Raw genomic sequence first — 20,384 nt, forward strand, 5'->3', positions numbered from 1 at the left:
AGATAAATGGCCACGCACAGATATGAGAGGGGGGGCGGGGCAGGGGAGTGGCGGGGCGAATTGGGTGTCAGACGTGGAATGTGTGTGAACTGCACACTGCCTCCTATAAATCAGGGAGACAAGCGGGAGGAGGAGGCAAAGAGGGAGAGAGAAAGCAGGGCAGGAGAGAAGAAGGCCAGTCAGCGTGAGGGAGTGATAGGAGGGACGACAAGATGAATGGGAGAGCAATGAGGGAGGAGGTACAGGTGCAAGAAAGGGTGCAGGCTGCAAGTTGGGCTTGGATGAATGAGTGAAGAAGGTCATGGAGGGACAAATTAGAGTTGAAGATCACTTTAATGTTCCAATAAAAAAAAAAATTTGTTAAGGCCTATAGGTTGAAATTTTATTTTGTTTTGCCCGGTGCGAAGGCAGGCAGTCAGGATGCACCGATAACAGCTTCTGACAATCAGATGATCTATGAATCATCAAAAGGGCTTCAACTGGAACATACGCCACTCCCTCAATAAGTCTCCCTTAAAACAGCTTTATGACTTGTAACCGATGTCTTTTTCAGATGGTAATAAATCTTAATTAACTTTTGATTTGTGCTCATTTCCAGCCTTTGCTGAAGCAGTTAAATTGGTGCCAAACTCAACAAGTACATTCCTATTAACTCATGGTCTGGATTAGCTGGGAAGCAATAAAAAGAGGACAGCATGAAAAAAAGGGTCTGGCGGCTCAAGTGAAGGTAAACCTTTGGCAAACATAATGTTAAGAGTGGCTGCTGAGAGCGTGCTGATGTTTTAACAGACAGAACCTGATTAGCTGATCGCGTACTTTCCGTCTAGTTTAGATTAGCTGCTCAAAAATACGGTAGAAAATAAGAAATAAAGCCCAACAACTCTCTTGATTCCCTTACAAAATGACTCACTCAGCACTAACTTTTCATGTTTCTGACATTACATCCACAAACGTTGACATTTCATATTTGGATTTTGTGTTGTAGAACAATTTTAAAAAAAAAATCTTGCATGGCTGTAAAGTGGAAAGTAAATGACACGTGGATGGATATGGATTGAAACTCTTGAAATGTTTCTTTACAAAATAGCTTTATCTCAACAGAATTGAGCTACAGCTGTGAAATCTTGCCACAATTAGACTTAGGTCTGGACTTTGACTGGACCATTCTAACGCTTGAATATGAACAAGTGAAACGAATACAGTCGGACACTTTTTGTAGTTTTTCGGAGGTTATTTTCAACGACAAAATAATATCTTCTTAAATGGAGAATGTTAGAAACAGTGCACGGTTTTGCATTAGCCGTGTTAAAAGACACGGTTTTGCATTAGCCGTGTTAAAAGACATTAACACGGCTAATGTCTTTCATTAGCCGTGTTTCTTTCCTTTCATGTAAATTTTATTGTAAGTAGGGCCACAAATATGTAGTGATACTTTTTTATCCTCAAAACATTCTTCCCAACATTAGACTTTGATAAACACAACAAGGGTTTTGACAGAAGTTTTTATTTTTAATAGATTAAAAAACATATTTTCTATTCCAAAACAACACGAAACATTTGACCCATAGAGTTAGGACACTCTATATTTTATTTAATGAAGGTAAATGTCTGAGATCAAAACAACAACATGTTCCTTTCTACTTTGTTTTGTTAAAACAGTGCATGTTTAACACTGCGTCTTACCGACTTGGACGGTAAAAAGAAAAGACTCTGAGTATCCTCATGGGAAAACACACCCTCTTTAAACAGGCTTTTTCTAAAGAGCACATCATGTGAATTATTTGTGTTTTAGTTAATAAACTTAACCAAAGTGCAGAAGCTGCTTGTGGGAAAATCGAGAAAAAAATAAAAATAAATCAGAATCAGGGACTTGTCAACCAACTTTCGTGAAAGATCGTCTTTTCTGTGATCTCACCATTCTTCCAGATCATTCCGGCAGACTTTCCGGCCCTCTCTTCTTCACATCAGTTTCATCGGGTAGCACTCTTGACTATAGGCAACTGCAGCGATTTAATTCTTTCCACTTTAGTCATTCTGCTCTAGATCAATATCCATTTCAGTGACCCAAGCCTCAGCTGTCAGACCCTCGAATTTAGCTTCCATGTCACCGTGGTACACTGACGAATCTCTGATTGACTCACAGACTGTAAACGTACCCTGGTTCTGCGGTGGGAAAACGATCCCGTGCCATCAGCGCTCTGTCACCTTGCTTGACAGTTTGACAGTTTTTATGTTTTTTGGGGCTTAAATGCTGGGTTGCGCTCACAGAACGTAGTCATGTGTATTCTGGCCAAACATCCCGAAATTTGTTCCCGCATCTTCAAAGTGTACAGTTATAGAAATCTTGTGGCGTGCAGACGTTTCAGAGTAAAAGGCTTTCTCTTGGGAACCTTTACAAAACAAATAACTGGTTCAGTTTTCCCCAAAACTTCTGTTTTAACCCTTAGGGTCAAATTTGACCATTTTTGACATTTTGCAGCATTAAAAATACCTTCTAACAGCATCATTTTAGTGTGTGCAGATGATAAACTTCATTACTCTTAAATTTAACCTCAATCTATTAAAATGGACTTTAGATTCAGAGGTGAGGGTCAGACCAGGGATGATGGGGGTTTTAGGGAAAGTCAGTTTCTCACCACGTTTCCTCTGGCTCCTCCAGAGAAAGGCACCTGCTACTATTTGAAGCGTTAAAGAGGGAAAAAAACCTAAACTGCCTAAGAACGATCATGTATTTCCCATGACACACAGATCTTACATCTTCGATTATTCCCCGTCTTCTGAGAGATGACTCTGAGGGAAAGGAAAAGGCAGGTACTTATTTCCATGTCAAGTTGCAGGCGGTGGAAAACGTCATCTGGACGACTCCAGAATCAGAAAATCTGACTACTTCTACAGCTCTGTCTCCCGTCACCCATACCACAAACTGTGACTGAAGTGAGAAACACGACAGGAATAAAACGGTGTGGTTAATGGTAATCTTGTGAGCTTTTGGTCTGAGTAAATACTTCTCATTGCAAAGATCTAATGTCCATGCACGATGGCTACAGCAGTACGCCTACCAGTGACTGCATGTGAGGCTGACGTCTCAATATTTTTGCAGCTCAGAATAGATTGTAAGGAGGATGAAGGAAAACTTGTTCGATTCTGCAAATCGACCAAAAACCAGGGTGGAGACTCGTCCTCCAGCAGATTGACGTTAAACAGAGATTAAAACACCTTCATGTGACTGAATGGCCCAGTCAAAGTCCGGACCTACTGATCTGAACACGTGGCAAGATGTAAATATAAAAGTACATTCTCACACACCAAACATCACCGGAGAAACACTTTTCAGAGTTGTATTTGTAAAGACAACGTTAAAACCTGCATATCATTTGCCTTCCACTTCACATTTATATACCGCTTTATTTCATATAAAATCCCAGGAACAAACAATAAATCTTGTGGCTTTAATGTAAGAAAATTCAGGAGGTACAGAAAGATTTTACAGCTGCAATAATTAGCTTAAAACATTAGCTGGCGATCATGCACTAAATATTGAAATGGGAAGATATTTTGACTGGGGTGAACCTGGGAAGTGGAAAGTTTGCCCCATCTTGCATATTTTCCCTTATATGTCAATATATAAACACATAACCTGTTCATTAGTACCTTAAAAAATGTGCTGTTTTTGCAGAGCAGCCATTGCTACTTACTTGGTTTAAGAATTACTTGTGACAGAAGGAAAAAAACAGAACTAACACCTTTAGATTATTTCATGCAAATAGATCTAATCTCTCATCTCTGGAATAAAAAAAAAAAAAAACCTAAACGTTAATGAAAACCTCCCACCTGAAGTTCTTCACAGAAATCTACCGTCACGTGTGATAAGAGAAGATAAGCTGACTTAATTGAAGCTCCTTATCTTTCCTCTTTTAGGCAGCTTCCGATAAGCTCCCTAACTCTTAGCACCTAGCAGCTAATTAGGATTCCCACTGAAAGGCTGGGAGATCCGAGTGTGTGGAGGAAGGGTAAAGAAAACACAGGGATCTTTAGTGCAGTCTGTCGACGCTTCATCAACCAACGCCGGCAGCTTAGCAAAAAAAAAAAAGAAAAAAAAAGCAGCTTAAGGTACAAAAAACACGGGAAAAGAAGCATTTATGCATAAATGTAGGTTTCTAAATGTGAGGTGCCAGACCAAAAACAGACATGACTGAAAATTATTTCATTTTTACCCAAATCTGTCCATAATCCTGCTGAAAGCAAGAATACAGGAGACATGTGGTATGAGAATCAGATATTTATTTTATATTTCTGCAGTTCTCTGTCAAGATAAAAACACACTCTGGAGAAAAATGTTCTCTGGCTTCACTGTGACTGTGCTGCATGGGTTATGAGCATGATCCTTAAAAATCACTCACTTTTTAATGGAGCTTTTGTCAAAGCAGTCCGTCTGCAAGGAAGAAATCTCAGAAAGGCACATGAGGAAAATGAGTTGACTTTCATGTCAGAACTGACAAGTTTTCACCCCCGATTGTTGCCTGCCAGTGTGTTCATCTGCGGTGGTTTTGCTCCACCATCAGGCGGCGTAGCGGAACTACAACTCACTGAGAAGAGACACCATTGATCAGTTTTCTTCTGCAGGACTTAATTTAAATGCTTTAAAATTGAGCTCCGATTAAAGTCACCTCTGGAGTCCGCAATTTACTACTTCAGGGTGAACTCCTAAACGTCACTCTTTTTCTTCTTCTTGGATTTTTTCGGGGTTACGTCATCCCCTGACGGTGCATCTGTCCCACTTTCAAGCTTCCTTTTCTTGCTCGGTTTGTCACCGAAGCCACGGTGGTTCTCCACGGCTGAAACCTCCATCTGCTCCTCCTCTTCTTTCACGTGTTTCTCCTTTTTCTTTTTCTTCTTCCTCTCTGGAGTGTCCGAACTGTTTGTCTGCTCCGTGGATCCGTTCAGACCCGGTGGTGTCTTTGTTATCTGTTCCTCCATCTCCTCCTCTTTGATTCTTTCCTTCTCCTTCTTCTTTTTCTTCTTCTTCTTGGGCGTGCCGTCGTGGGTCGGCTCCGGGGCCGGCTCTGCTTCCTGTGGCTCCGGCTCTGCTTCCTGTGGATCTTCCTGGTCGGCAGGAACGCTCGACTCCGAGTTCTCGCTCATAGCCATCAGCTCCTGCACCCTGTGATGCACAAAAATGAAACACATCAGTCACAGGAGAGTGTAACGACACAATGGAGGGGCGAACCTGCACAATAACTTCTACTTGTTGCTTGTGTGCTTTCATCGCAGGATTTTCTACTTTTCACCATGGCTGTACTGCTGCACAACAGGCCAGACACCGCAGTTAAACCGCAGGATAGTTTGATAAATATTACTTGATAAACATTATTCCTTAAAAATGTTTTAAAGGATGTACATATTTGCTGTTTTTGCACTATTGCTTTCATACAGATATCAAGAAATGCTCAAAATATGTAGTGAAATGGGATTCATGCAGTCTAAGGCATATTTGCAGAATCTGGTAAATTTAAGAATGCATATAAGACTGAAACACTGCTTAGATTTAATGATGAAAAGAAAAGAAGGAAAAACTCAAGTACTTTTAGTGTCAGTTTTATTACTACGATAAATTCCAAAAAAATAAGGTGAGAAAATATTAAGTCCATATAAACCTTCCCTACACTATAACTAACATTTATTTTCAGTATTAAATTTCTTCACAAAAACATGCGGAAATTATTTTTTGAAACTTTTTCAGTAAAGAGTGACCAGATATTTTATGACTAAAAAGGTCAACATTAGTAACACATATCCTCTAATTTTCAGTGAAAGTAACATTTACTGCATGTTATTATTATATTTTTTTTTTCATAAAAAAAACCTGAGTTTCATCAACTCAGGTTAAAACCCAATCAGCGCAGACGCTCCCTCCCCATACCTGGTTCTGTCCAGCTGACCCCTGATCAGCAGCACCCCTGCGGCGTCGGCATCCAGCGTCGTCACCTTGAACTCCAGCTCCGTCCCGATCCTCGGCCCGCCGTCCCTCCAGGTTTCCACGGAGACGAGATTCGGTTTGGGAATGCTGGCGTTGAAGCAGCCGTGTACGAGGCAGCCCACGTGGCTCACTCCGAGTTTATTCACCTTTCCCTGCGAAGGCGGGGAAAATATTAATTGTCTTGGTGCATATTAACGAAACATTATTTAGACAGACTTAGGCAAAGCGATCGTGTTACTGTTGGAACAAAGTGCTTTTAATATCAGTTAGAGGTAAACAAATTGTCGCTTTTCCAACATGTCGATGGTGCTATTTGCCAACTTAAAGCCGGTCAGCTCAATTTCTCAAAACTACGACACACCGCGTTATGTAAAAATGCAATAAGAGATTGTTAGCTGAATAAATGATTCTCTGAAAGTAGAGTCTGCCTTACCAAGAGTTTCTGTCCTCTTTTGGGCTGGAAAACAATAAAGTTGGCCTCAATGTCCATGTGGATGTAGCCACTGTCGTCGTAAATGTCTCCTTGTTGGGTCGCGATCCGGATGTTGTCATATGCTAAAGGAACTCCGTGCAGACTGCAAGAGAGATGGGCGTGATGACAAACTGTGTTTAATAGAGTTTAATCATCGAGCAGAACATAAACAGCCTGCTGCGCTATACCACATATTCAATTCTGATGCATTTAAGGAAATTACATCATGTGGAAGGACAGCACTTTTTGCTAAGATACAATAGCATCAGGTGCAGCTCACTTACTTATATCATAGAAAATATCAGGAAGCTAATCTATAGATTTATTATGTACAGAATGTGTCATGCTAATAAAGAGTCAGTCTGAGAAAATGTGAAGCTCTGTTGCTTCTAAACCGTTTCCTATTGCACATTTTCCTTCCACTCAACTTTCCTTTCATGTTCTTGAATCATACAGAACTCTGAAAAACCAACTCTTTATTGGCTTGCCTTCATTGTGAACTTGCACAAAAGTCTAGTCATGCAAATAAAGATCTGAGAAAGAAAAGTTCTTTGTAAGATATTTTTATATCCAAAACGTCTGAAAAACAAGATGAGGCAAAAAAAAAAAGATGTTATGTATATTACAAAATGAGAACTTCCTAATTAAATAAGCAAATCAAACAATTTCAGATATAAATACCTATAAATATCCATCTGGATGATCGATCTCAAGTTTTTATGTATCAAAAATGTGCGTTACTTTCCTTCAGATGCAAGCTTGAAAATTGTATCCCCAACTTTGACAGCGAACCTCCTGTCCGATATTCACCCAGAAATAAAACGATCAAAATCCACAGGCAGCTGAAACCCGCAGAGACCGTCCTACCTCGGGGAGAACTTGAGCAGCTCGGCGTCCAGCTCCTCCTGTATCCCCGTCCTTTTCTTGTTCAGATAGACGGGAGGCAGCGCGACGTGTCTGCGGTGCGTGTTCAGCACCAGGCAGGAGTACGGAGCAGACAGCAGCTCCGAGGCGGCAGCGAACGAGGGGATGGTGCTCGGAGTTTCACCCGGCGCACAGGACCCTTGACCCGGTTTGACTGGCGAGCCAGCAGCGGGTAGCTCACCGGGCATTTTCACGTGGTTTTGGTCGTCTTCGGCATGGTCCAAGTTCGCCATGCCTCATGTAAACCGGAAGACAAACAAGTACAAACTTCCGCTAAGAATTTTTCTTCAATAAAAGAGTTACTTAATTTCAGGTTGCCCCCTGTTGGTCGGGATGTGGAATGACAGCTCGGGATAACGGGAAATGAAAAGAGGAAGCGTTCAAGAAAAAAAAAATCAAACACGAGTCAATCCTGCATGTAAAAAAAAAAACAAAAAAAACAATACATTTAATAAATGCACAAATGTGGTCTCTTGAATAGCTGTCCTCTGCTATTGATTTAATTTATTTTTGTATTTCTACTCAAGCTTTAAACTAACATATGATATGAAAGTAGCTACATACTGCCCCAGTTAATCTAATACAGTAATTTGGGAATACAATTAAGCAGCAGCACTGTTCAGTGTCATGCAAAAGTATTCTCCCCCTGAGGATTTTCTGTATGGCAACAATTACAATGTATTTAATTGGGATTTTTGTGTTGTAGACTAGGAAAGTAAGAGATAATTTTAAAGTCGAAGGAAAATGAAAAATGATTATTAAAACTTTCAAATAATAGAAATGGCTAAATACAAACACAGGCTCCCATTCCCATTGAAGTGGCCCACGTTTGATGCCAGATCATGTCTCGATTGAATAAAATCAGTCATGCAACCTTTTTGTACAGCAAAACAGGTCAGACTTTTCATGGCAATTATAATTTCATCAGAGGATGAAAAAGAGACCACCCGCGGAGGGTGGAGGGTATATATATATATATAAAATTCCTTTCTCACCCTTCGCGGGTGGTCTCTTTCATCCTCTGAGCTCGGGTCCTCTACCAGAGGCCTGGGAGCTTAAGGGTTCTGCGCAGTATCTTGGCTGTGCCTAGAACTGCACATTTCTGGACTGAAATGTCTGATGTTGTTCCTGGGATCTGTTTTACCCACTGCTCCAGTTTGGGGGTGACTGCCCCGAGGGCCCCGATGACCACAGTTCCTCTCTCTCTCTCTCTCTCTCTCTCTCTCTCTCTCTCTCTATATATATATATATATATATATATATATATATATTAAGGTCCAATGGATTATTTTGTAGCAACATCTAAAGAAACTAAACAGGCTACCAAACCAAAAGCGTCATTGTTCATTTAGTTCCAGCTACACCATGCCCTTCATTATGTAATCCTCAACTTGTGCTGGCCTTGATTAGACGCTCATTGATTCCGTATCGCCTCACATTAAGATCATTAGGGTGACCTGGGGTGTCAGATAGTGCAACTAGTGCACCCTTGCATGCTTACTTACACTGAGACCCATGCAGACTCACGGGTTGAAAATTATCCTGACGCTTGGGCGCACACAGATCTAGTGTTACGGTTTTCTGACAGGGCAGCACCGCAGGAGGTCGCATGATTCAGCGTTTCTCTCTTTATCACACACACTGACTGCAGATCTGGTGCTGTCAGGGGCCCGGCTCCTGTCTGTTGTCACAGTGATGAATGGTGACGTGATTTCCGAAACAGCAAGACGTCCCAGCAGCTTCTGGAGAAAGCAGTTAACACACACAGCAGCCGTGCACACAAACACACACACACCTCTTAGTGTACACAAAGATTCATAATTAAGTACTGAGCAGCATGATGTTGTTAGAGCAACTGAATGTCTTCACAAGAGGTTGAAGTGGTGTGTGTGTGTGCGTGTGTGTGCGTGTGTGTGTGTGTGTGTGTGTGTGTGTGTGTGTGTGTGTGTGTGTGTGTGTGTGTGTGTGTGTGTGTGTGTGTGTGTGTGTGTGTGTGTGTGTGCTGCTGTTTCCCATCTTGTTTTCTGAAGCATTTCCTCAAGGCAGGTTTTACAGCAGCTATAAACCAAATTTACTTTATTTGTTGAGTTTATATCTGCTGTGGAAGGCGCGAACAGTGCCAAAAGTCAGACATGCAGGGAGGGTGCTTTTTCAACTGGGTGTTTGGTAGATCCAGCAATTTTCATGAAAACAAATATTTACATTATTTGCGGTAAAGTTGTTTAAGAAACCTATTCGTGTGATTTTAACTTTTTACACATTTCAGAATTTTGCAATCACTGACTCAAATGTATGCACTGGGGTTTCATTTAGAGGCGTCTCTGGGGGAACGACAAGGGAAGATAAATGCTTTCCACACTTTTCAGATTTTTTTATTTACGCCCCTCAAAAGTTAAACACTGGGGTTTTTTTAATGAATGGTCACTATTCCTTCCCAAAAATACACCTTAAAGTTGATTACAGCATGATAAAATATGAACAGATTCAGACAGTTACATGTGTGGGGATATATCTAGCTTAATAGATGAGGCAGTACTGGGTTTACAAGAGTGAGACATGATTTTATTGAAAAATTCTTGATAAAAAGCACCTTAATTATTTGTTTTTAAAATAGAATAGTTGTTTTTCAACCCCTCCCGCTTTATCCTGGTTTCCATTTATATCTAACTCTAAGCTGGTCCAAATTTCTAAAAGGCGTCAGAAAGGTTATCTCTTTGGTGTTTTCACTGATATATTAAAGTTTTCATCAAGCACCACTTCATTTTAAACAATGCCTGATCAGTTCCATAATTTTGTTAAAGTATTATTAGTCTAGTTCTTGAACTACAGATGATCAAATACAGTCCAGACTCAATGAAGTTTCAAACACCCATGTAACCAAGCGTCAACGTGAAGCTGTGAATCAGATGCCAACTTAGACGTCATTGGCAGCAACAATTCACCCAGCTGCAATATCCCCACAGTGCTTATAAATCATTTGTAGCCCGTCGGCCACAGAAAATGCAGAGTAGTTTAGGTTTCTTCACTGCTTTTGTGCTATGAGCCGACTCTAAAAACAACATAGTAACTCCAGAAACTAGATACCCCAATAAAGTAATATGAGAGTATATCGATTTCCTCTTTGTCTCATTTAAGAATTCATTCAAAGTATAAAATAAAACAAATACAGCCTCACTAGATACAAAAAAAGGGGGGGACAGAAGCTATCCAAACCTAACTGGTATTCAGGAATAGATCAGAAACAAAGTCGTCAGCAGGTTTTGGAAGAACCCACAACAAAATGCAATGTACTGCAGGCCCCACATTTCTCTGTTAAGGTCAGTGTTTATGATTCAAACAAAAGAAAAAAACAAAAGTAGGCAAAAACTGCACCCATAAAAATTTTAAAAGGCAGAAACCAAAAGTGCAAAAAAAAAAAAAAAAAGTACATCGTCAAAACAACTGCATTAATCATTCCAACAGCTGCAAAAATAAAGACAAAAATGATCAGACATCCTTCGTCATAGGCTAGCCATACTTTATTTAATGTAACTTTATAAGAAGCATTATAAAAATAACAATTTATTATACAAGCATTGTTATATGGTACAGTACATTTGCTGTGTTATCATGTCAAAGCATTCCATCATCAGACAATACATACAGTTTACTGTTGACTATCTCAGACTGCATTCATTAAACTGGTTACTAGACAGAGAGATTGAGTTAGGACAGTGAGACTGAAATTGCAGTAGCTCTTCAATACATATGGATCAGCCGCATGCTAACTTTGTGCTCGTTGTTTCGAGGGGAAAATCCGCCCTGCCTGCTCATTAACGTTAAGAGAGAGAGGTCACAAAGATGTTCACCTGAGCTGTCATCCAAACAAAAGTTCAGCATCCTTGCTTTGGTTTGAGCTGAGGATTTTTGAACCGGTGTCTGCATAATAATTCAGAAGCACGACAGCTGTCCTAATGCTGCGTTTGTCTCTCTGACAGTAGTAAGGGTTTCCAAGGTGAGCGCCCTGGTCCGGTTTTTGCATTCAGGACAGGACGGAGGGATATGTCGAGTGAGCCGCAAGCTGAACCTTCTGTCCCGCAGATAATGTTGCAGTAACCGTCTTTGTTTTGGTGCGTGTGAAATTGTCAAGGTGACGGCGAAGTGTGTCCGTTGTAGGAGACCTGAGGAATGCCGTTACTCGAGTTGTCAAGGACCTCCTGAAAAGGAGACATGCAGGCGTATTTTACACTTATCCCAAAGATGTTTTGTTTTACCCTTCAAAGGCATTATGTTTGTCTCCTTTCAGCAGTCTAGTCTTACCTTCTCGGTCATCTCGTGCGAATGGTGCAGCGAGTGCTCCCTCTCCATGAACATCCGCTGCTGCTCAGAGCTGGCCAGTCGACAGGTAAGCCATGTGGATAAGGTACAGGTTGAGATCCCTGGAAAAGACGGGATGGTTTTTAGAATAAATTCACAATTCCCAGCAGAAAATTTCTTCAAGCTCTGATAACCCCTGTCTTTTCTTTACTTTTCCTCTTGAAGGAAAATAAGAAATGAGAATATATTCAACAATACATTGTGTGGAAGTCACACAAAATAAGATGAAACATGTCTGCGACAATGCACCAATAACGTGTCTTTTGGAAAGCTAATTTGCAAATCCTAACTTCAGAGTGGGCATGTGATTTCCTGGACTTGTCGGTGTGAATAGACTTGCCACATTTGCTCAGGATGCGGAGCGTTAATCAGAATTTGAGATGCAGAACTAGTCTAGTTAAGACGACACAAGTAGACAGACGCCAAGGAAATTTGTAGACTTTAACTTAAACTGAAAAACTTTAACTTAATGATACTTTGGGCCTATTTTTATGACACAGTTTAAAGGTCATTGCACCTTGAGTATTTTGATGCCAGACTCTTCTGTTCCATGGTGTTCTCCAAGGTTCTGTGCCTGATCCACTCATTTTTATCAACTATATTCTCATATCAGGTCATCAGATAACCTTCTACATGGATTATGATGTAAAACACTTTGAACTGCCTTGTTGCTGAAATGTTGCATACAAATAAACTTGACTGATTGATTGCGCAATCTTAAACTAATACCTTTAGAAAGGTACCAGTCAGGAGAAGAGTACATAAAAAAACAGAATGAAATCTCTGGGGTGACACAAGGCGGGCTGTGGATAGGAGTCGTCCTCACAATCTGAGGGATTTCAGAGTGTTTGCATGGTAGAGAGGACAAACATGACCAAGTCAAGATGTGGGGATGTTGACAGACATCTGAAGAAAAGAGTGCATCAGAAAACACTGAGGACGTTGGAAAAATTAAAGCTAAACTCTTGTGAAATGCTATAGAAAAAATATAAACGTTTGACCTCTTAGAAACATGGGATTCCACAATGTTTTGCTTTGACACCTAGTTTCCCAACAGTTATTTTTCCTAAAATGCTCTACGATCACCAAGACATAATTTTGCTAAAAATAGCAGTTCACTTTAAGGTTACTGCAATAAACGGATGACTTAACTTAAATCCGTGTACAAAACTTTTACCACAGGCTCCAGTAAATGAGGGCACTTTATTTTCTTGTATGATAACCCCCACCAGTTTACAGTCGTGCACACGTCTATTGTTTCAGACACTAACAACTCTTTGCCAGTTGCCTTCCGTTGCATCATAACATGTTGTGTCATGCAGGTTTCTGTTTATTTACCCAGACAAGCCAGTGTCATGGCAGCCAGGTGGATCGATTGCAACGAGTTTGGCCGTTTGTTCAGCGCCCGCACAAACTGGAAGTTGAGAATCCCGGCGATCAGGCCGCAGATGCAGCATGCTGAGAAGAGGATCATCTGGGAAAAGCACACAGACACATAAAGATTCATTGTCATGTCAGTTAATTGATATCACATGAGCAGAACGATCACTAGAGGAGCTTTGATCTGAATTATTTTCCCATATTAGACAACGGCTGTGGCGATGAGTGACGCAAATCAGACAAAATAAATGCCATTTCTCATTGGAAAATTGGATTTCTATCACAGCAGATTGTGTCTTCCAGACATATTGCAAAGCTTGCGAATATGCTTACATCAGTTGCTAGCTGTTGTTTGTGGATGAGGGGGCTTGATGTTTGTTGGTTGGATTTCGTTTTGAGTATTGTCATATCAATCACTTCATATATGGACGAACCCGGTTTGAACTTTGATGGGCCAAAGCAAAACTTCAATCCCCATTTGAGATTGAGATTTTCCCGAAAGACTCCAACTGGGAAATGACTGCATCTCCATTACTCTGCTTTCAGAACAACACACTCATGCAATCATACTGTCCATTGATTTAGAATGCATATGTGTGTGTGTGTGTGTTTGTGTTTTGCTCCTGCACTGCAGGTATTGTCTCATTGCTCCCAGTACAGATGCCGTTAGTGCCTTTAACCGCATGCAAAAGGGCATCTCGGATTTCAGTCATTACCCGGAGAAGCGTGGAAATCGGCTGGCAGGGGTCCGGAGCCAAACCGAGCTAATGCAATCATCACCCCACAGGCAGCGGAGCGGGAGGGAGGGGAGTAATGGAGGAAGATGAAAAGGGGAAGACGGAGGGAGCGGGGACACCGGATTGACAGCGATGGTGTGACATAATAGGGGAAGCAGAAAGACATATCGGAGCGAGGGACAGGAGAGATATGAAGAGAAAGACAAAAGCTCGGGACAGACAGGGTGAGACACAGAGATGTCTCGGTTACAGCAGATCGGACTGACATTGATCCATCATTACTGCACTGCCTGCAGGAGACGGAGTCAAAGAGGAGCACAAGGACTTGGAGACACACTGGCTGTAAAAAAAAAAAAAAAAAAAAGAGGTTGAAAGAGTGACAGGAAGAGAAGAGAGGTGACTGCTTGCCTCCTCTGATTTCCTCAGATATCAGAACACTCTCTGTGTGTGTTTTTAAGGTCTCTTTGGTAACACTCTGTGCGCTTTAAATGCAGTTATACACACAATTAGTTCATGAGATTTTAAAATTTGTTTTGATGAGCTTCGTTTGTCAGATTAAACACACATTTTTCTTAATAACAACCTTGAAGCTGGTATCAAACATACTTTTCATTTATCACCCAGATGTCTGCACTAAGATGTTTATTTTATTATTGTCCTTATTATTTTATCATAATTAACAGAAATAAAGACTTGAAGACGACAATCTGTGTGCAATTTATCAATAAGTCAGTGAATTTAGTTACTTAATTTAACTTTTCAATAACTTTCAAATTTAGTGAATATCCCTGTATATATTAAGATATATGAGCCCTATCTAATTACGAAAAGGGAGATGTATTCTGAAGTTAAGACAACTATTTTATGAGTACAATTAATCTATAAATCCTTCCTTACAGAGATTTAAGGGGCCTCCGTCTTAATCCAGCTGAAAACATTCTGAGTGCATGTCACGTCCGGATTTGTGAGTTTTGCAGATTCATATGACATGTTTTTCAACATTGAAGGAAGGGGGTTTTCTGTTCCCAGAGGGATGGAGTAAAAAGAAACATGTGCATCCCTGGCACATGATCAGCGGGCTATTTTCAGGAGCGGCCCATCAGGATGAGAAATGGGTTGACATGTTGGGGGATCCAAACAATTCAATGCGCGTGAGTCAGAATTGCCAGAGATCGCAGCGTTTATTTCGCTGGACGGGATTTCATCTGACGTTGAGGTCTGAGGGGTCAAACCTGGTTGAATCCCTTCAGAAACCACACATCCAAGTGGCCTTTTTTTGTATAAATTAAATCAGCAGCATTTCACAAATACCAAGTGTGGGTTTTGAAATAAGTTTTGAAGAAGAGCTGCTCAAACCGACTGGTTTCTGCCGCAAGCGCACATCGTGCATAACCTACGGCTTGCGTGGCCTTTTGACGAGTTTGTCTTGAGTTGGAACAAGAAAAAGCTTTTGTCATATTTAGGTCACAATCTAGAGGACAGAAAGAAAAAGAAAAGAAAAAGAAGTTAATGGGTCTTTGTGGGACAACTTTACAGCACTTACAATAAGACCTGTCCTCTTCCAGGCACACAGCACTCCGCACATCCCACAGAGCAGAAACTGGGAAAAGAAGAAGAAGAAGAATCAAAATCTTAATTAGCACCACTAAAACTTGTATCAAGCTCCGCACGTGTAAAATTACTACGATATTTTTTGTGGTTTTTACTCCTCCCCCCCCCCAAATCCTGAAAACAGGAAAGGAGATCCCTCTCTTCCCTCGCATGTATTTTGTTTCTCCTAAAATAATGTGCCGTGGCAGAAAGCCACATTTGTCCCGGATGTAAGTAATTTAGAGTAAACTGCAGGGTGCATTATGCTGGCAGAACAAGCTCACGGAGAGACAGCTCAGCAAGCTGTGTGCTGTATTTGTTTTGCTGGAAGGAGCAGTGAGAATATGTGAGCTCTCCTTCGTCAACTACTATTTCCTGTGTCAAGTTCGGTCGGAGTCCCTGTTGACAAGATTTTATTGGAAATATGCAAACGCAAAAGAATTACCCTACTTTCAGCTAACGCTGAAGATTTGTCATTAAACTTTAATATTTCCTCATCTTTTAGTTCCTCTGGACTTTACTGTTTTGTAAAAGAATATCTACAAAGCAATCTTATGTTTTTGTTTTCTTTACTAGGCTCTTTCTGTGTGTGTTATGCAGCTTGTTTTTTTTAATAATCCTAAGTTTCTCACATGCTGTATTTCTCCAAAGTAGCATGACTTATTCCTTTGTTTTCCAAATATCTTTGCAAACATAGAAATAAATACATGAAATTTCCTCCTATAGATCTGGGGTCTGTACATTTTAAAACTCGTACTCTTCTGAGGAATATTTTCGGATTTAGTTTGCTCTTCAAAGAATGGAAACATTTAGAGCACCTTTCACAATTAGGGTAGGGGCATCTTCCTGGAGCTAGACCCAGCAGGAGTGAATATTGAAGAGGTCAAGTATCTTAATGTTTTTCTCTCAGGATGGTGCAGGATACGGATGCACAGATGAGGGATTTGTCTGCAGTAAGGTGAGCCCTGCTCCGAGTTATAATGGAAAAAAAACAGCAGAGCAATAAAGCTATTAGCTCTTTATTCACTGTCCTATCTATCTATGCTTGGGCCTCGACTTACTGTCGCGATGAAATGATCACGGCCAAAAGAGCAAGATCTTGGATACAAGCAGGTGAATGGAGGTGAAGTTGGATCATCATCCAGGTGGAGGTAAGAGTAGAACCACTCTGCATTGAAAGGAGTTAGCTGAGGTGGTTCTGGTATCTGATCAGCATCCCTCCCCTTTGGAGGTTTTCCAAAGTAAAGCCTAGCCCCCATTTCCAGTCCCAAAACTTTGCAGGAAGAGTTTATCCCATTGGATTCCTTCTGCCTATAGGGAACATCTAAACCCTACAATGAGCTGGAGAGTGTTGCCAAGGAGACGGATGTCTCTGTGTTTCCCTCCAGGACCTTGAGGTCCTAAATGGACAACAGTGACTGGATGGATGGATTGTTTCAATACAGTAATATGTAAAACCAGTCTTTAAAATGAGAACAACTACTCTACAAAGAAAAGACATATCCACTAATCAAATGTCGCAGCACCAAGTGGCATTTTAAAAGATGTGTATCTGCAACTTAAGCTTGTCTAGAATGTCTAAGGATTTTAATTTTTGTAATCAATGAGCTCCTGTTGTCCTGGAGAATAGATATGACTTGACATTTTTGGCCTGCTCTCCAAAATGGGTACAACTAAAACAAAAAAAGAACACAAAAAAACCCCGACAACATTCAAATAAAGCAAATGTGCGCTAATCTACATCAGCTGGAAAATGATTACAGGAAAATATCTGCTCACCAAAAGCTACGGTCTGCGAAGTAATTAGGAGCTCATGGAACTTTGCCAAACAAAGCTGGATGGGACTTCAAGTTTATCCTGCCACCATGCACAATGAGGGAAATGATGGTAAAAGTGGGTGCAGAAAATCTCCAAAGGCTCACCGTTAGAGAGGTACAGCAAAGAGTGACATCTTTGGGCAACCCAGTCTCCATAACAACCATTTATTTTAAGGATTTTATACACATGTTTACCAGGGAGGCCTGTTCAGGTGGAGAATGATGGAGTTTCAGCAGGAATCTTCCCCTAAAAATCCTGGATAATCAACCAATTTTTTTCAGTCAAACCAATCAATCAATCAATCAAACCCCAGGACGACTGACTCATCAGACAGCTGTAGCTCTTGAACACGTGTGTCACATTGCACAACATGTCCATCACGGAAAGTACTGCAGAGGTATGCACACTAACTGCCCTGCCTGCAAGCATTCAATCATTAGTTAGATATTTTTCTTCTCACTTTTCTGATTCATAACAACAAATTGTACCTGGATAGACTATTAGAATCTCCAGACTGAGTTGCCCTGATTGAACGAACACATTCGTTCTAACTGCAAGGGTTAGCAATTGATAGATAGGTGATGTTTCCTTAGCTGGAGCAGTGGTTGCATTAATGTCTGTAAACTTCTGGGAGTTTGTCCGAAACCAAACTTTTTACAGTCCAGCAGTGGCATCAAAGCAGTGATGCTGAGGATAACACGAGTAACAAGAGGAGACGTGCAGAAGCCTGGGAGCATGATTGGCTGTAAAAGCTTTGACCCTCTGCAGCGCTGTGAGGACCAAGTCAAGCATGAATTAATAAAACCAATCTTTAGCTTCAGAGAAGGAGGCTAAATGGTTGAGGGAGTGCATCTTTGACAGTATGGTCAAATAGCACATAATTTCTCTTTCTTTTTAAAATAATGCTAAGCACAACAGGATTACATAACAATAGAAAGTTTAAAATGTATGTTTTAATATTTGCATGTATATTAGTTGTTTTAACTAATTCATTTTTATTTATATATTTTTTCTGTTTTCTTCTGTTTCATTTTAGTGTTTGCAAGTTTAAAGTTTTAGCATCTACCATATCCATTAAGTATCTATTACATTTACAATAAAGCCAGTAAGGTATTAAAAGCATCTCTGTTAGATACCACATTTTTAAATTTGCTTTCAAATTTTAGCAGAAATCGCATTTTCATATGTCTTTTTCTAGAAAGGCAAATAGTTGGAGCTCTCAACCTTCCACGCTTTCCGCGTGTACTTATCCACTCTGGAAGTAGACAACAGAAAAAAAGTGAAGACAGCAGTTCACGTACACAGAGTCCACTCCACACCGGAGAAGCGTCGCCCTGCTGAGGCGGGTGTTCCCCACGCACCCAGATGATGCCCACCGCTCCCAAGACGATGCTCGCCACACCCAGGCCCACTTCCACCAAGGAGAGCAGGAGCAGGCTCCACAGGATCTTGCGGCTGGAGCACATCCTCCCCCGGGCATCTCTCCAGCTCCAACGGGAGGAGGCGAGCTCACGGCGAGAGAGGATCCCGCTTCTCGGCGTTCCAAAGGCGGCGTGGCTCCGCTGGTTGCGTCTCCAGCGGGGAAGGCGAGGGCTTAGCCGCTAATATCGGTCCGCACGGGCACAGAAAGTCATAAAGGAACTTGCAAAGGAGAAGTGGTGAACTCTCAAAAACTATTCAAAAGAGAAGAGACATCCTCTGAGTAAAATGTTTGCGCAAATACCAGACGGTCGGTGGAAGTCCCCGCTCCCGGTTCACAGATGTGTCTGTGGCGCCGAGCGCTGTCCAAGGTACTAAAGAGCCGCCGCGATCACGCGCGCACAGGAACGCGCGCGCACGGACATCGACACACGAGGCACAGACTGTTTCTGTTTTCACAGGTGAATACAAAGCAGGACCGTAAACAAGGTTTAAAGGATCTCAATCTCTGGCTCATGGAGAACCAAGCCAGTGATTTTACATTTTTCTCATTCTTTTTGGCAACTTCACTGAGAAACTATAAAAATTTACAAACACAGTGCTTTTAAGCATTTAATTTAGCATAAACTTTAGTGACGTGTCATGAACAGGTGACGCGATTTTGAAGTTTCTGTTCACTGAAAAGGTATGATTGCATTTAACTCATAGTTAATCAATACTTTTATATTTCGGGAAATTATAGTTAGTAGTTGTTTTGTTTTAGAAACATTTTTTTTATTTTCTCTTGATGAATTGGTGTGAACATAGTGTAGCTCCTCACATGCTTAATAAAAGTCCAAATATTCCCTGTTAATTTAAACTCACAATAACCGCATCCTTTTCCCCCCTCAAAATTCAGGTAATATCAGAAATAAACCGTGAAACATGTGAATAAAGCAACTGATTGTGTGTGTTCAAGGGAGTGTACAAAGCAATCAATGATAAGTTGACAGCACAGCAGAAAAGCTATCATAATATATTCTTACTTTATTGTAACAATATTGCTTCTGAGTTGTGGCTCTTTTTCATATTTAACATGAGCTACATCTTAGATTTGTGTGTAATAAAAATGCATGTTTTTTTTCTTCACTGCAGGACAACAAACAGTGGAACAACAAAAGATAAACTTACATTGATCTTTTATGATCAGTGTGAGTTATAGTCTGCTGAGAAAAGTGACCACTGCACCAGCCTGTATCAGCTCTGTGCATTCTGTCTCTCCATAACCAAACACAAATGGGGTGCCTGTATTTCTTAGATAAGCACAGAGGGGTAACAAGGAGTCTAAATCTGGTTGACTATGGGGATTAACTTAGCAGTGTTCATTTTTAAGATGAGGAAAGATGGAATGTTTTCCCATGCAGAAGGGAATTAAGACTGTACAGTTCTATGAAACTTTTCGATTAATTCATTCAAATCAAAAATGTTGTCATGTTTTGTGCCTTGTTTTGTTATTCATTTATTTATTTTAGTGCTGCAGGAGTTACCTAAGGTGAATATAAAACACATTATATCACGGGTGAATAAGCTTCAGGTTGGTGTCCACTTTAAGGTGGCTTGTGCTGCACAGCTCATCAATTTACACAAGTTCTGTTGTTTTCCTTTGAAGAAAAGTAACACAGCGGTTGTTTAAATACGATTAAGTCTTATGGAACATTTTAAGGAATGTGGG

General features: G+C 40.8%; 2 protein-coding genes across 3 annotated transcripts; both read right to left on the reverse strand.

Annotated features, from left to right (window-relative positions):
• Positions 1-4,264: 4,264 nt before the first annotated feature.
• Positions 4,265-7,946, reverse strand: polr1f (RNA polymerase I subunit F). 2 transcript variants are annotated; one of them, XM_088010192.1, is made up of 5 exons: positions 7,317-7,946; positions 6,411-6,552; positions 5,921-6,129; positions 4,668-5,161; positions 4,265-4,586 (listed from the first exon to the last, which is right to left on the reverse strand). In XM_088010192.1, exons 1-4 carry the CDS (start codon positions 7,604-7,606, stop codon positions 4,705-4,707), a joined length of 1,098 nt encoding a protein of 365 aa, XP_087866318.1. In that variant the 5' UTR covers positions 7,607-7,946; the 3' UTR covers positions 4,265-4,586; positions 4,668-4,704. The 2 variants fall into 2 exon arrangements, with proteins under 2 accessions (XP_087866318.1, XP_014822616.2); XM_014967130.2 differs by having other exon boundaries at positions 4,265-5,161; positions 7,317-7,945.
• A 2,927-nt stretch (positions 7,947-10,873) lies between these two features.
• tmem196 (transmembrane protein 196) lies at positions 10,874-19,001 on the reverse strand. Its single transcript, XM_014967124.2, has 5 exons — positions 18,556-19,001; positions 15,390-15,446; positions 13,068-13,203; positions 11,673-11,791; positions 10,874-11,569 (listed from the first exon to the last, which is right to left on the reverse strand). Exons 1-5 carry the CDS (start codon positions 18,718-18,720, stop codon positions 11,498-11,500), a joined length of 549 nt encoding a protein of 182 aa, XP_014822610.1. The 5' UTR covers positions 18,721-19,001; the 3' UTR covers positions 10,874-11,497.
• Between the last annotated feature and the right edge of the window lie 1,383 nt (positions 19,002-20,384).

This window comes from Poecilia mexicana, unplaced genomic scaffold (assembly GCF_051168715.1).
Source record: "Poecilia mexicana isolate PSO_F unplaced genomic scaffold, ASM5116871v1 scaffold_11, whole genome shotgun sequence".
Classification (NCBI taxonomy): Eukaryota; Metazoa; Chordata; class Actinopteri; order Cyprinodontiformes; family Poeciliidae; genus Poecilia; species Poecilia mexicana.